Raw genomic sequence first — 15,793 nt, forward strand, 5'->3', positions numbered from 1 at the left:
TAAAGGAAAATAGGTACTTTAGTAGGGCAATTACAATCTTTCTAAATCCATTGATATCAGTGAGTTTAGGTGAGTGTGAATGTTTAGGATTGCAGGACTGCTAGTATAGGAGACGTTTCTGAACACACCATTCTCAGGCCTTGAAAACAAATGCTTTAGAATGCATTGAATTTGTATCAAAACTATTCCCACTACATTGTTGAATACCTGTCTTTATCTTTGATATAAGGATTTCTGTAAGTATTTTCTACCTAACCTTAATTAATAGCATGACAGCCATCTAAAATAACTTATTAAACAAAACATGTAGATGGGATAAAAGAGATATACTTCATTTGCATCTGTGGAATAAGAGTGGAGGAGGGGTAGAGTTTCCCAGAATCAATGACAACCAACTCATACCAAAGTCTGTGGGGAAAGTAAGTTAAAGTTACTCAAGATAACATATTGTAGGTTACCGCTACTATAAGTTTAATAGTCATAATTGGAGCCCAGGTTTATTTCATGTTTAAGTTTAAACAATATTTAAATTGGCACACCAGGCCAAAATCATTTAAATCAGGAAGAAACATCAACAGTACAAAACCTTTTTATGTTCTGTAAAATCAGATCCTTCAACTGCTATTTATTCTAATTAAAACAGAGCTACACACATGCCAGTTAGGATACCTGAAAAATTTTTTAGACTTCAGGGTTTTTTTAAAAGGTTTTTTTTTAGAGTTCTATAATTTTTTGGATGTTACGGGTAGTTCCTGTGTACTTTCTTTCAGTTGTTTTACTGTAATGAAATACACTTTTCAAGAGTGGCGAAACCTGTATATTCAAATAGCTGGTACCAACTGGTAAACACTACAAATGAAAAGCTCAATTTTGATAGCAATTCTGATAGAAGCCATAGCCCTATACATTAGGGCTCATTTCAGACATAATTATCAGATGCCAGCAGTAATATGGGGAAGTATGCAACTGCAGAGCCGTCCCCCCTCCCTTGCAAGACCATACCTGTGCCCCCTTGGACCAGCGCAGTAGCCTTCTCCGTGTGCACTGCATACTGGTATAAGGAATGAGGGGGTGAGACTCATGCCCAATCTGTACAGCCCTAATCCAACAGAGACACAGTTGTAGAGCAATCCCCATATTTATTGAACAGCATTTAGGAAACCACATCCATTCAGAGGGATAGTGCTACCAACTCCCTTATTCTAGTAAGGGTTCTGCGCCTTTGCAAGCTACAGCTAGGCAGGAACAAGAGATTTGGAAACTCCACAGCAGTGCAGCAAGATACACAGTGGTCACTGCAGGTCTTGGCTGCACTGTAGTATCAGCCAGTGGTTGGCATCACATTGCAAAAGGACTCTACCCTAGTCTCTGCCCCTGTTGGATGGGTACCTGCAAACAGCCTAAGACATTAATGAGCAATGTTCTGCAGTAACAGTTCCTGAACTCTGCAAATGGTTATCATGCAGCTCCTTCATGTTCTGCTCCCCTCTTTTGGGTTGTCACATAGTGGAATGCACCTGTTAGAGACATGGTATAAGTAGAGGACATCAATTACCCAACCCTCGTATGGAAGTTGCATTGGAATGGTTTCAGTACTGTCTGCAGAGGCAATTCCATGGTGCTCCAATCATGTAAGGCAATAGTAGGCAACATGGGTTTTTGGGGGAAAGTAACGCACATTGAAGTGGGTGGCTGGCAGCCACCCCAGATCACAGTTGTACTACCTGTGTCCCTCAACAGCAGGGGAAAAGGTGATGCTAGCATGGTACAGTGCTGACAGCACAGTACTGGAGTGTTGGTATATCTTCTCCCCAACTGTATACATTTACGGCTAGCAAATATTGTGGGAAGCATGGGTGTTAAGGCAATACATAGAGCCGGTACATGTGGAAGGCAAGAAGGAACAACTGCAAGAGTCTTGGTTTGTGATGGATACTCCCCCTCCCTTGCTTAGCTGTATGGGACTCATTGTTCCTGCACCCCATTGGGGGAGTATGGTATCCCCTTCAGTATCTATGTCATGGGTTGGAATACCTGTAAGAGCTCTGAGAACAGCAGTGTTAAGCAAATGCAACAATGTTAGCTCTCTCCCTTGGTTGTTTTTGCTAAGTGCCCTTCAAGTGTACAGCAGACACTTGCCAGTCAAGGATTCATAGCTTCTCATTTCCCTTATTTGCCATCCAACCGCATCACATGGTCTCCAGCCTGTTTTTAGTCCCACCACACCATTCATCATTACATTTTGCAGGAAATATGGTTCTTTTATGACTGGGAGGCAACAGATGGATGCCTCACAATTGGCAAGGGTGAAGGGTCTACTGTATTTTGCACATTGAAGTGCAAGCTCTGTGGTTTATGTGTGCATTTCATGTGACAGAAAAATAACATGCTGCATGCCCTAGCATCCGAGATCTGTGTGTCTTGCCTAGAGTTTATGTTCTGCATGTGTGATTTGGTGTCCGGAGTGATGTGACTGCCTGCTAGGGAGGGATGTGATTGGCTGCAGATTTATTCAGCATCTTGCTCCATAGTTTAGGGTTAGGGAAGAATGTAGGAGAGTTTACTTTTTTCTTTTGCATTGGGCCCATGGGCTATGCCAGCATTTTGATTGGTGTAATGTTACAGCATAGGAGCCCCGTGGTGCAGAGTGGTAAGCTGCAGTACTGCAGTCCAAGCTCTGCTCACGACCTGAGTTTGAGCCCGACAGAAGTTGGTTTCAGGTAGCCGGCTCAAGGTTGACTCAGCCTTCCATCCTTCTGAGGTCTGTCAAATGAGTACCTAGCTTGCTGGGGGTAAAGGGAAGATGACTGGGGAAGGCACTGGCCAACCACCCCGTAAACAAAGTCTGCCTATTAAATGTCGGGATGGGACATCACCCCATGGGTCAGGAATGACCCGGTGCTTGCACAGGGGACATTTACCTTTAATGTTGCACCATTGGGGGTAGATCTGGCATTTGAGGAGCTTAAGCAGCAGACTATGAGAGCAATTCTTAGCAGGACTAATTAAAAGTAAGTCCCACATTATTCAATGAGACTTACTTCCAGGAAAGGGTCCCTTGGATTACATTTTATGTCCATTCCACACCCCTGGCTCTGCCTGTGTCTATGTTAGCATAAAAAATATGCTAGCACCATGCCGGCTCAATTTGCTACCAGCGTTCTCTCGATGTGCCAGTGTCACTCAGAGAGATACTGGCATAATGCTTAGTCAGCATCTTAAGTCCTTTTGGATCAGGGTTTAGGATGGGGCTATAAAATACCTGAAAACATTTAATCTTTGGATGAGAGAGATGATGTGTTCATCAGAGCAAATCAATATAGCACATAGAAACTGAGGAATTTATAATCCATATAGTCCATCCAAGGAACTCAGAGAAGTATACTTAAGTTTCCACAGGATTTCTCATCCACATGTTTTCCCACAGTTAAGTCCAAACATACTTAACTTCAGAGACAGAACTAAGTCATGTGTCATCAGAGAATTTCCTTTAAAAGAAATGGTGTTTCAAAGCAGAGAAAGAAAATATAGTACATCTGGCAATATTCTAGAAATGTAGAGAAAAGATGATTTGTGTGGTTATCACTCACCTGAACCAAAAGACCAGAGTACTTTCCCAAAAAGCATAATGATACCATATTTCAGCAGGTCATGAGAAACAGCCCTTAGTTTTAAAAGAATTTAAACATAACATTGGCCTATGACTACAGAAACCTATTCTCTTATGAGGCCCTAATAAATACATTATGTTAACTATATTCAACTTTTGTTTTGTAATCTGATATCCGTGGTCTTCTAATACAGATATTCCAACGATATATGGGATATTTAGGTGGAACAGCATAGTTGTTTTCAACCCAAGTAGCTGGTGAGAGACTCCTACAAGTATAAATGTGCAACACTACTACTTCTTTAAAAAATTCACTTTCAATTGAAAATTATCTTGTGACAAAGACTAGAAGAATAAATCTTATTTTTTCCTTTAAAAAGAGCATTATTTATTTCCAAAGGAGACATAGCAAGAATGAAGCAGGTAATTATCAAGAAACCTCAGTTTCAGGAAAAAAGTGGTAATCTAATCTTTGGCAAGAAAGAGGAAAATGATCCTTTATGTAGCCCAAGAAAATTATACCCTCATGGGGTTTTAAATGGAAAGCATAAGGAAAAGGGCTTCCCCCTACCATCTAGTAATATTTCAGATCAAAAGAAAATAAAATCTTTTTATATATATAAAATCTGATTTTTTTCTGCTTTAAAAAAGTTCTCATTTTGTGTTTTTTGTCTCTAAGGAAGAAGATATACAGATACAGTATACAGAGACGCAAGAGACAAAAAGAGACTATATGTGATGCCCATTCTTTTCAGTATTACAACTCTATTCTTCATGGTTTTAAGACTAATAAAATGACTGAAAACTGGTATTTAGTTCAATGAGAAAGGAAGTTCAGCAGTGAACCTCCACACAATCCTTTTGCAATCAAATCTCTGCATTTACCACTTGGATTTTACTTGCTCAGTAACATCCATGTTTATGTAAATTTTACCAACTCTACATGTTTTGTTTTTCCAACAAGAAAACTATGTAAACGAATAGGTGGAAATACATGGCATATCACAATACCATCTTTATGGGTTGAGACAATTTAAGGGATTCTCTCCCAGAACACAGCTTTAGGTGGTGGTTGGGCTGAGAAGCAGGATGAGCTGAGGAACCTTAATCAGCCATTCGGGCAGGTCTGTTGCAAGATGGATCGTTTATAGCAGTGGTTCCCAAAGTGGGAAGTACCACCTCCTAGGGGGCCATGGGATTACCTAGGGGGGCACTAAGAGGCAAGAGGACAGCAGGGGGGGGGGCGCTACAGGTAGGCCCCTTCAACTGTGTTGTTACAATAATTTACAATATATCAAGCTATAGCACCATCCTGGCAAATTTAGTGGAAACTATCATAATTTTTTTCCAGACTTTGAAGAGCTGGTACCACTGGATCAAGTTCAAGTTTTGTTAAATAAATTTCAACTAAAAAGTTTTAATTTGATTTTGAATAGATGTGCAATTAATTGTTACTGTTTTGTAACAATTGTTTTGAAATTTTATTGTTATTATCTTCTTTAGTGAGTCATGCAAACCCCTATTTTGAATAATGCTTTTTATAGGATAGGGCAGGGGGCACGTGGGTTGAGTTTGTGGAACCAAGGGTGTGTGTGGCCCAAAATGTTTGGGAACCACTGGTTTATAGTTTCCAGCTCAAGCATCATAAAACTGCATTATCACAACAGGGGAATTATTGGTCAGGTGAATTTAATCAAACCCACAGAATTTTGATTGGGTCCACACAGACCCTCCAAGATGGAGATGAATGGTCAAAACTGCCAGCTTGGTTTGGCAACACACACCAAGGAGGAGGAACCAAAGCAAAGGCTGTAGTCAGTGACAAATCTTTGACTTTGCTGCCTTGAGCCCAATTTCCAGAAGGGAAATGTCAAGGCAAGATACTGGCCAGTTTAGGATTAGCACAACATACTCTTTTTGATTTCTGTTTAGTAATCTGTGACATCTCTAGCTGTACTTTTAGTAATTCCCATTTATCTGTGTTTATATGCAGAATGTATGTTGAATTATTGAAGCTCTTTTGATGATGGTGTGTGCTGACCTCTTTTAACTCTTACCTACATGCCAAGGTGTTCATTCGTGTAGGAATTCCAGGACCCAGCCAAATTAGAGGGATTATCTTGGGCTGAAGGGGGAAAAGGAAGTCTGTCGAAACATACATAATTCACCTGTCATAGCAAATTATAGTAAGAACACACAAGGACAAGGAAGAGGATTTAACATGCAAGAGAAGTGGAAGAAAGTGGAAGACAGAACTCACAAATTCATGGCCCAATACCAGCCTTCCGAACCACGTATGATTCTCATATTAGAAGCTTCATATAGGTCCCCACGTGGCATTGCACAATCTCAGAAATGCATCAGTGGATCATATATTTCTCTGTGCCCTTAAATTACATTTTGAATTTGCTTGCACAGGGGATCTTTACCTTTTACTTAGGTTTATTCTAGCTGTAAATGGGCAAAGGAAATTAATATGTGGGCAGCCATACCTACAGGACATCAGATATGTTCAGAGTGCATGCTGTATGGGATTCATAACAACATATGAGCATCAGAAAGTAAATAAATAAAATATACAATTTTCTGCCAAGGGGGTTTATTCAAAAGCAAGTGAGTGTATCTAGGACTGCAGCCAAGTCTTCTCCAGCTTTCCATTCCCATGCCCCCAAATTACTCCATCTTAACAAAAACATATTAGAAGTACAAACCTGTCCAAATAGTGTGCTTCCTTCTAAATAAACATACGGTACACAGGATCAGACTGTATCCAGTACTAAGTATGTAATTCTGATGTGCATATTCCAATGAAAAAGGCACAAGAATCTGAACTTCTCTTTAAAGCAAAATAATATCACCAATGAGTGCACAAAATAGACAAAATCCAGCCTTCAGACACTTTATCATTTTTAAGACATATATGTAGCATCTTGTTATGCAGCCTTGTAAATACGTCTACAAAAGTTACTAGCTCACATTAATTTTTACTAGCTTACTTGCCCAACCCAATATACCAAAGCAAGTCATCTGTGGGACATCAACAGCAACAAAATAAAAAAGAATGAATTCTTCCAATTTATAAAAACTTCTAGGCTTGCCTGTTCACCATTGATGAATAAGCAAAAGGCTATTTTGAAGCCCACTGTAAAATATCACCCTAATAGTTTAATTTATAGTTGTCTATTTCATTTTGAGTTTAAAGTGGTAAGAAGGCCTACTTTACATTGTGGTGCTAAAACTGTCTCTGGAGTTAACTGTACCACAGGGCAGGTGGAGCTCACATGATGGTTCAATACAAAAAAATCCATCCACACAGAAAACAGGATATATTTCATCTGAATAACCCAGTTTTTCTGTGTGCACAGAAAAGTGTTTATGAATGTATGTAATTTCATTAGTCCATATCATGTGTGTGTGCATGTGTGTAAAGAGCCATCAAGTCGCAACAGACTTATGGCAACCCAGTAGGGTTTTTAAGGCAAGAGGCTAACAGAGGTGGGGTTTGCAATTGCCTTCCTCTGATAATGATCCTGGTATTCCTTGGTAGTCTCCCATCTAAGTAATAACCAGGACAGACCCTGCTTAGCTTTAAGATCTGACGAGATCAGGCTAGGCTGGGCCATCCAAGTCAGGGCAGTTAAAGTCATACTCCAGTTAAAATAAGGGCAGTTAAGGGAAATTTAAACTTTTGCTTTTTAATGGGATCCATCTGCAAATCTGGGATGGGAAGACTGAGAACTTTTTTTTGGGGGGGGGGAACCTTCATAATTTTAGGCAACCCCCTTCCCCCAATTACCATGGTTTCTGACAGCCAGCAAAGAGTTGTTTCACACTGCCCTGCCCACTCGAAGGATAAAATCCCACATTTCTCCCACAGGCCCTTACAAAAATGGAACATAGCAAATAGGAATCAAACCAGATATTGAAGAGTTGGCTGATGGTAATTAGGTACAATATTCTCAATGATTGTATGCCTGAAATTTGTATATTGTATGCCTTTATAAAGTTGCCTGGTTTAGAGACCTGTTTTTATGTCTTGATTTTTTAATGTCATTTGTTTATGTTGTATATTCAGTGAATGCTGGGTGGTAGCAAGTTAAAAACCATGGGTTAAAACCCCATTGCATTTGACAGGTTTAAATTCTTTAAGCTTTTAACCCCGTTTAATTGAAACATACTTTGAAAGTTAGTTACATAGCTCAATGGAACTTAGTTATCTAATGGCTGGAGCTCACATAGTCCAGCTCTGACTGGTGAAAGCCACTGAGATTTGAACAGGAGAACGACAACTGATTACCAGTCTGGGTTATTTGGGAGTATGAGGTGGGCAACCTTCAAACAGGTTGATCCTATATATGTGGACTGCTAGTGAAATCTATCTAAAGTCAACAGGACTAAGTCACAAGCAGTAGCTGCGATAGGACTGCAGCCTCATAAGAGTGTAAGAAAAGCCATGCTGGATCAGACCAAGGCCCATCAACTCCAGCAGTCTTCACATAGTGGCCAACCAGGTGCTTCTAGGAAGCCCACAGTTTCCTGCCTGTGTTCCACAGCGCCTAATAAAGAAGAGTTCATTTTTATATGCCGACTTTCTCAACCACTTAAGGAAGAATCAGACTGGCTTACAATCACTTTCCCTTCCCCTCCCTACAACAGACACCCTGTGAGATAGGTGAGGTTGAGAGAGCTCTAAGAGAGCTGTGACTAGTCCAAGGTCACCCAGCTGGCTTCATGTGTAGTAGTGGGGAAATAAATCCAGCTCACCAGATTAGAGTCTGCTGCTCATGTGGAGTGGGGAATCAAACCCGGTTCTCCAGATTAAAGTCCACCGCTCCTAACCACCACTCTTAAGCACTACACCATGCTGGCTCTCTATATAATAGGCATGCTCCTTTGATACTAGAGATAATAGGTATGCATCATGACTACTTTCATTTTGACTAGTAGCCATGGATAGCCCTATCTTCCAACCTTGCTTTTATGACAAAAACACCCAGTGCAGGGCCTGAGCCACTCACAGGCCAGACTAGCCTTTTAAAACTCTACTGCGTGACACCCCAGCTAGTGCCCTAAAGAGCCACCTCTCCCACATTCAACACTCAGCCCTGCAGGAAGGCCAGTAGTGAGTGAATGCAAAGTTGTGCTAAGTCCCTGGGACTGGAATGACAGTCCCTGGGCCCAGATAAACTGCTCTAGGACTGGAATGACAGCTGTCAGAGTGGAATGACAGTCCCCGAGACTGGAATCAGTAGTCTGGCACTGGAATGACAGCTCCCAGAGTAGAATGACAGCCCCTGGCTCTGGGAAATAGTGCTCTGGAAATAACAGGTTCATGATTGCAGTTGCAGGGCAGATTTTAATCACAGGGGCTGGGGGAGGGGCTGTGACTCAGTGGTAGAGCATTTGCTTGGCATGCAGAAGGTCCCAGATTCAATCCCTGGCATCTCCAGTTAAAGAGATTAGCCAAGTAGGTTATGTGAAAGACCTCTACCTGAGACCCTGGAGAGCTGCTGCCGGTCTGAGTAGACAATACTGACTTTGAGGGACCAAGAGTCTGATTCAGTTAAAGGCAGCTACGTGTGTTCATTCCACTCTGGGGGCTGTCATTCCAGACCCAGAACACTTACATTATTTCCAGGGTCTACTATTCTACTCGTGTGTGTGTGTGTCATTTCCAGTCCCAGATCACTGATTCTAGTCTCAGAGGCTGTCATTCCACACTGGGCTCTGTCATTCAAGCTCCCAAAGTTATGCTGCCCACAGGGACCATAATTCTACTCTAAGGGCTGCCATTCCAATCCCAGAGCACTGATACCAGTCTCAGGGGCCATTGTTCCAGTGGGGGGGGGGGGCTGTCATTCCAGTCCCTGGAATCTTCATTCCAGACTGAGAGTAATTGATCTGGTTACAGGGACTGTCACTGCACACTGGGACCGGTCATTCCAGTCACAGGGCATTTCTGCTACATCCAGCAACTATCATTCCACTCTTGAGGGCTGTGATTCCGGCCCCAGAACATTTGTGCTATCCCCAAATTCTACTTCCAGTCCCAGAGCAGTCTATCTGAACCAGAGCTCTTCATTTCATTCTCCGCTATCATTCCAGGCCCAGGGCAGGTTTCTGGAAATCCATTCCACATTGTCACTGCAACTTTTGTTTGCAGTAACGCATTTCAGCGGAGCCCATGAAAACCAGTTGGTATTCCTGGCTCCCAATACATCCAATAGGCATTCTGTCATCTCCCATTGCTCCCAACGGCATTCTTGTCATTCATTTCAGTCCATTCCTCCCGCAGCTCAATCTTTGGCCCTCCCTCAAATGACTGAGAGGGGCAAGGAGCAGGAGGGGTGGGGTCCTTTTCCTGCCTCTCCCTCTGCGAGTGCCTTTTTTAAAAAAAATAAATTTTTATAACATAAAACAAAACAAATACAATAATAGTAATAATATAAAGAAAATTAAACAAAGAAAATACAAACGAGTATCTATATATACTTATTAATACATTCATGGTTACAAAATTATACAGTTCAAAAAGATACCCCTTCGACCCTCCACCCACCTTAAAAAGTGACCCATCACCCGACTTTCGAAGAAGTGTCGAAAACAGTTTTAAAAATATTTTTATTTTTATTTCTATTCTAAAAATAGATTATTTTTATTCTATTAACAGGGCCTTTTGAACAGCCCGTGGCCTTTTCCTTCCTGCCGCTCTGGCACAAACAGGAGACAGACAGAAGTGACTCGGCCGAGGAGGTGTTTTGACGGTCCGCTCGAAGGAACACACGGGCCCAAAGAGCGGCATCAGCCCAGCGCCTGACCCAAGAAAGGGCGCGCTTTGGCCTCGGGCTCGCCCGCCCGCTTCCCGCCCGACGCGGCCGCAAGAGGAGAGGCCGAGCGTCGCTCTCAGCGCAGACGCACCGGGGCGGAGCTGCGAGAGCCGCGCATGAGCGCCTCTGTTCCCCGCTGGCGGTGACGACTGGAAGCGCTCGGGGCAGAGGCTTCCGTCGGTTTGGTTGGCCTGCGCTCGCCCCCCCCCCCCCCGGCGCGCTGCTCTTCCCTCTTCCGCCCTGCGGGGGCGCGCGTCTCCCCAGCTGCTGTCCCGGCGCGCGCTCTTCGAACGGCGGCCGCCCCTCCTCTTCCTTCTTCCCCAGGGAGAGCGGGAGGCATGAAGCTGAGCAAAGCCCAGTATGGGGAGATTGCCCAGTTCCTGGCTCAAGCGCCCCCAACTAGACAGAGCCTCGGGAGACTGAAGGGCAGGTTCCCCGGGTAAGTCCCGAGCGGGCGGAGTCTGGGGCTCAAGGACGAACCCCGCCCCTTTCAGGTAGGCGGCTGCAAAGTCAGTCATTGGAAGCAGCTGCTAACGAATCACTCGCAGGCCCCCGCGGGCCGGGCTTCCGGCTGCTTTTTGCTGGCTGAGGCTCTTCTGCAGGCGGTGCGTTCTTAAACAAGCGGGGGCCGTGAATCTCGCGAGGGGGCGGAAATGCCATCTCCCCTCGGGGGGGGGATTGCCATCTCCCCTCGGGGGGGGGGATTGCCATCTCCCCTCGGGGGGGGGATTGCCATCTCCCCTCGGGGGGGGATTGCCATCTCCCCTCGGGGGGGGATTGCCATCTCCCCTCGGGGGGGGGGGAAGAAATGCCATCTCCCCTCGGGGGGGGGATTGCCATCTCCCCTCGGGGGGGGGATTGCCATCTCCCCTCGGGGGGGGGGAAGAAATGCCATCTCCCCTCGGGGGGGGGGGAAGAAATGCCATCTCCCCTGGGGTGGGAATGCCATCTCCCCTCTGGGGGGGAAAGAAATGCCATCTCCCCTGGGGGTGGGGAATGCCATCTCCCCTGGCCATCTCCCCTGGGGGGGGGAAGAAATGCCCCCTCTGGGGGGGAAAGAAATGCCATCTCCCCTGGGGGGGAATGCCATCTCCCCTCTGGGGGGGGGGAAAGAAATGCCATCTCCCCTGGGGGGGGGAATGCCATCTCCCCTGGCCATCTCCCTTCTGGGGGGGGGGAGAAATGCCATCTCTCCTGGGGGGAGGGAATGCCATCTTCTTAGGTTCTTATGTGGGAGAGGAGAAATACCATCTCCCCCTCGCAGGGGGAGGAATGCTATCTCCACCCTTGCCACAGGGGGAAAATGCTACCTGCCCCCCCGCAGGGAGGGTTTAAGTGCCATCTCCCCCTTGTGGGAAGGGGGGAATGCCATCAGAACCCATGCTTATACAAACTGGACCCAAATAGATTCTGTCTCTGCGATCAGGAACACTGGAAATGCAGTATTCCTGATCACAGTGAGACCCTAATTCTGTACCCAGACTGTGGCAAAAGTGGATGATTGAGTCAAGATCTTTCGATCCCACATTTGATGCCCTGTACCCATCCTGTTGAACAGCTAATGGTCTTTTTCTTCCAGTTGCCCTTGCAATTTCTTGCACAAATAGGACTTGATTGAGAATAACTACTGTTCTCGAGTTCTGATTTTTCATTCATCCATCGGGATTAGAATCCTCACTTCATTCATAAGGATGTAGTGAAAAGTTAAAGATCTGTAAGCAGTCAACTGAAGTGATCTGAATATATACTTCAGAGCAGTTCCTTCCTAGGCTCTTTGCTTGCGTTCTTTCCACCTGTTGCTGTTCTGCTATTTGAAGCATATTCAGCAAAGTGGAAAAGAGTGATTGTTAAACTACTGTTATCAATTACAATTATATTTCTGTAAACATACTGTGTGCAAAAATACCCATGTTCTAAATTTGCTTTGTCCTTCAAACAAATTTCTGTTTACGTGTAATATATCTCACACATCATTTTATCTAGTGCAGTTTAGTGGCTAGGGTGTTAAACTTTGAGATGTAGGTTCCCTCCCCCCCTCTGTTTTTCATAAGGTAACTCATAGAACTCTAGTGGTATGGGGGGGGGGAATTTATGGCACCTTGAACTCTTTGGAGGAAAGGAAGGATAAAAAGTAAAAATAGTTTTTTTTCTTTATGGTAAAAGAGGATATCTATATTATATTTACACTGAAAAAAGTGTATTGAACAGTACTAGTCAAATCTGTATTTTCTGATCTACGCTTTTCTGGTATTGCTATATCTTTTAATATATCTTTGGCTTTAAAATAAATTAGAAATTATAATAATTTTGAGATGAACTGTTACCTTTTCTTATGATTTGTTTAAAACTACAAAATGTATTAAAATCTTATCCTCTTCATTCTTTTCTAAATATTTTGGAAATAAATGTTTAAATGAGTACAAACATAATACTGTTTTAACATCATACCCGCATCTCAAGCTGTATGTTTTCTAGAATTTAGGACAGGATGCTCAAGTGAAATGTCAATGTTAGGTTAATTAATTGGTAGTACAGAAAACATTGTTCAAAATATAAAGCAGGGACCCCCAACATGTTGTCCATGGATGCCATGGTGCCTACTCACTCCTTATATCTCTGTTAGGTAGCTGTTGTTGCTGTTTCACTTTGTGGAGGCAAGGACGGGCCTTTTACCTAAGGCATATGAAAGGAAGAATGATGTTCCAGAGTGGGCAGTAGATCCATAAGATGATCCTGGAGAGAAATTACTTTCATTGCTTGGTGTGTTTTGTAATCCTGGTGATCCCTGAGTACCCTTTTAGGTTTATTGATCTACATCTTCATTCCCCAGATAAGCATTATAGTTTTAAAAATACCTATAGGTGTCTGTTCAAAGGATTACAGCAATTGCAGTTAAACTGTATGACTTGGCTGTAGATTGTGATGAATGCTCTGGCTGGTAGTTGGGTATATGTAAGTATGTGTTATGCCCTGTTGGTTATTGTCCACCTTTTACCGCCACCGCAGATGACTGTGCAGCTAAATATGCGAGTAGAGTGGTAGTGGAAGCCATGTGGCTGAATGGCCAGAGCAATAGGGGGAGATGGCCAAGCAGATACGGTGGCAGGGAGGGTGCGGGCCAGTGAGCCACCCCTCCCCCACAAGTCTTGCAAAGACTTCGTTTACTTACCTGGAGTAATTATACTACCTTCATTTACTTACTTGGAGTGTCCTATGGTTTTCGGTGCCTATCTGTTTCCAGGTCAAATTCAAGATGTTGGTTTTTACCTTTAAAGCCCTAGGCAGCCTGGGTCTCACGTATGTGAAGGACTGCCTCTCCCAGCATGATCCCATGTACCGACTTAGAACTTTCCAGGGCTTTCACTTGTGTGCCCAAGCTCTGAAGTCAGATCTGCCTTGACACAAGAACATTTCTTCTTGGGCACCGCACCTGGTCTTTGGAACAGAGAGGAAGAGTGACAGAGAAGGGGTTGGGGGAGACAAAAAGAGGGGGCATGAAGGACAGAAAAGAGATGGGGAGAGAAAGAAAGAAAGAAAGAGAGGGTATGAGTGACAGAAGAAGTGGAGAGAGACAGAAAGAGAGGGGGCATGAGTGACAGAGAATGGGTGGGGGAGAGGGGACATCCCGGGAAAGGCAAGGAGAATAGGATGTCCTTCCTCAAGTTTTTTATGAGATCCTGCTTGTAAATTTTATATGTCCCTTCCATAGTTGTACTGTGGTATATAGTAGGCCCTGATAAATTTTCTTTGGCTCTAGGAGGCAGCTCCAGAATTTAGGAGCTAGACTTATTTTTCAGCCTTCAGGTTTCATATATTAATGACCACATTTTCTAACTATTTCTACAGAACCTAAGTGTTGTAGTATATAAATAATATGGAGTAACCCTGGTTGTCATCTCAACATAAAGCTAATCTCTAACCTTTACCTGATTTCCCCCATTGTCTCATAATTTCATAATTAAATAAGCTCCATTAAATAGAATATTGGTGCCATTATAGCCAGTGCAAGTAGTACTACCGCCAGCGCTGTGGTCATGCCGGCTCCAAACCTCTTTTGTCACCATTAGGATTGAGCTGTTTGTATACTTATTAGGGAGTAAATTCCACTAAACCCAATGGGATTTAGTTCTGAATATTGTTTAGGATTGCATTGCATAGCTGTGAGTGCTCAGAGGAGACCAATGTTAGAATAATAATATTGGGGTGGGGGAACCCTAATTTTATTCTTATTATATATTATTTTGAAGACATTTTGCTCGTGTAATAGGAAATATTCCAGATTTATAAATGTACGAGAAAGGATAATATTAAACTATAATAATGAATGGTTGCTTTTTATATTTTAAGTTGTTGTTTCAGACTTTAGAGAAATTGTATCAATTTTCAGAATGCTCAAAAATTCACCTCTAAGATTTTGATCATTTGCAAATTTATTTAAGTTTAATTGATGAGGAGAGATAATGTACTAAAATCTTCAGGTGGTTGACAGTCCTTGTTTACATCATATTATAATTATTATATTAATACAAAGCCCATGAATATTTTGGGAAATTGAGCTTGTTCTTTGTCTTCATCTTCATGGAACTGAATCTGTGGAAATTTACAGTTCCATCTTGAGTGTATTTCATTGCCAATATTCTTAGACTCTAAAATGAAAATATTGTATCTGTATGCCAATAGTCTTAGAAATCTTCATGGTATTATGATAGATGCAGCTGTCCATTAGGAAATGGTCTGAAACCACCAGCTCTCCTTTGAAAGCTCCTGAAGCCTTTTCAATTAAATTAATCTTGAAGCTTCTTGGGACAGTTCGGCATAGGCAAAACTTTTTTTTCCATCTATGGCTTTTGATGAATTGAAACTGATGCTGATATTTAAACTGCCACATAATGTACAGATAGATCACGATGGGTAGCTGTGTTAATCTGTCTGTAGCAGTAGAAAAGAGCAAGAGTCCAGTAGCACCTTAAAGACTAGCAAAATTTCTGGCAGGGTCTGAGCTTTTGTGAGTCACAGCTCACTTCAGATAATTTAAAGCTCTGTGAAAGTTGCTGAAGAAGAACACCTTTCAGGAAAAATAAACTATATGCGCTGATTGAAATACATGCAGTTCAGAACATCAACTACTGACTGTAGAAATTATTTTATTTATTTATAGACAGTATTTTATTGGCATGTCTTTAATAGGAGTAATCAGGATGTGGTTTACAAATTATTCTGGAGGGCTATAAAGGAATTCATTGTAATGTGCAGCCAGAGTTTGTAGGAATTGTTCTAGATGATCAGGAACCTCATACAGAATGAAAATACTATAATTATTTTGTATGATCAGAAAGTGGTACAAGACTAAACAGAA

At 42.8% G+C, this 15,793-nt stretch overlaps 1 protein-coding gene across 3 annotated transcripts in view; it reads left to right on the forward strand.

Annotated features, from left to right (window-relative positions):
- Positions 1–10,770: 10,770 nt before the first annotated feature.
- Positions 10,771–15,793, forward strand: part of CDIN1 (CDAN1 interacting nuclease 1) — a 179,044-nt gene continuing 174,021 nt past the window's right edge. For all 3 annotated transcript variants that reach the window (XM_056851272.1, XM_056851273.1, XM_056851274.1), the window contains exon 1: positions 10,771–10,876. In XM_056851272.1, the coding sequence (XP_056707250.1) occupies positions 10,776–10,876 (101 nt within the window). In that variant the 5' untranslated portion in view covers positions 10,771–10,775. The remainder of the gene's footprint in view (positions 10,877–15,793) is intronic.

This window comes from Euleptes europaea, chromosome 6 (assembly GCF_029931775.1).
Source record: "Euleptes europaea isolate rEulEur1 chromosome 6, rEulEur1.hap1, whole genome shotgun sequence".
Classification (NCBI taxonomy): Eukaryota; Metazoa; Chordata; class Lepidosauria; order Squamata; family Sphaerodactylidae; genus Euleptes; species Euleptes europaea.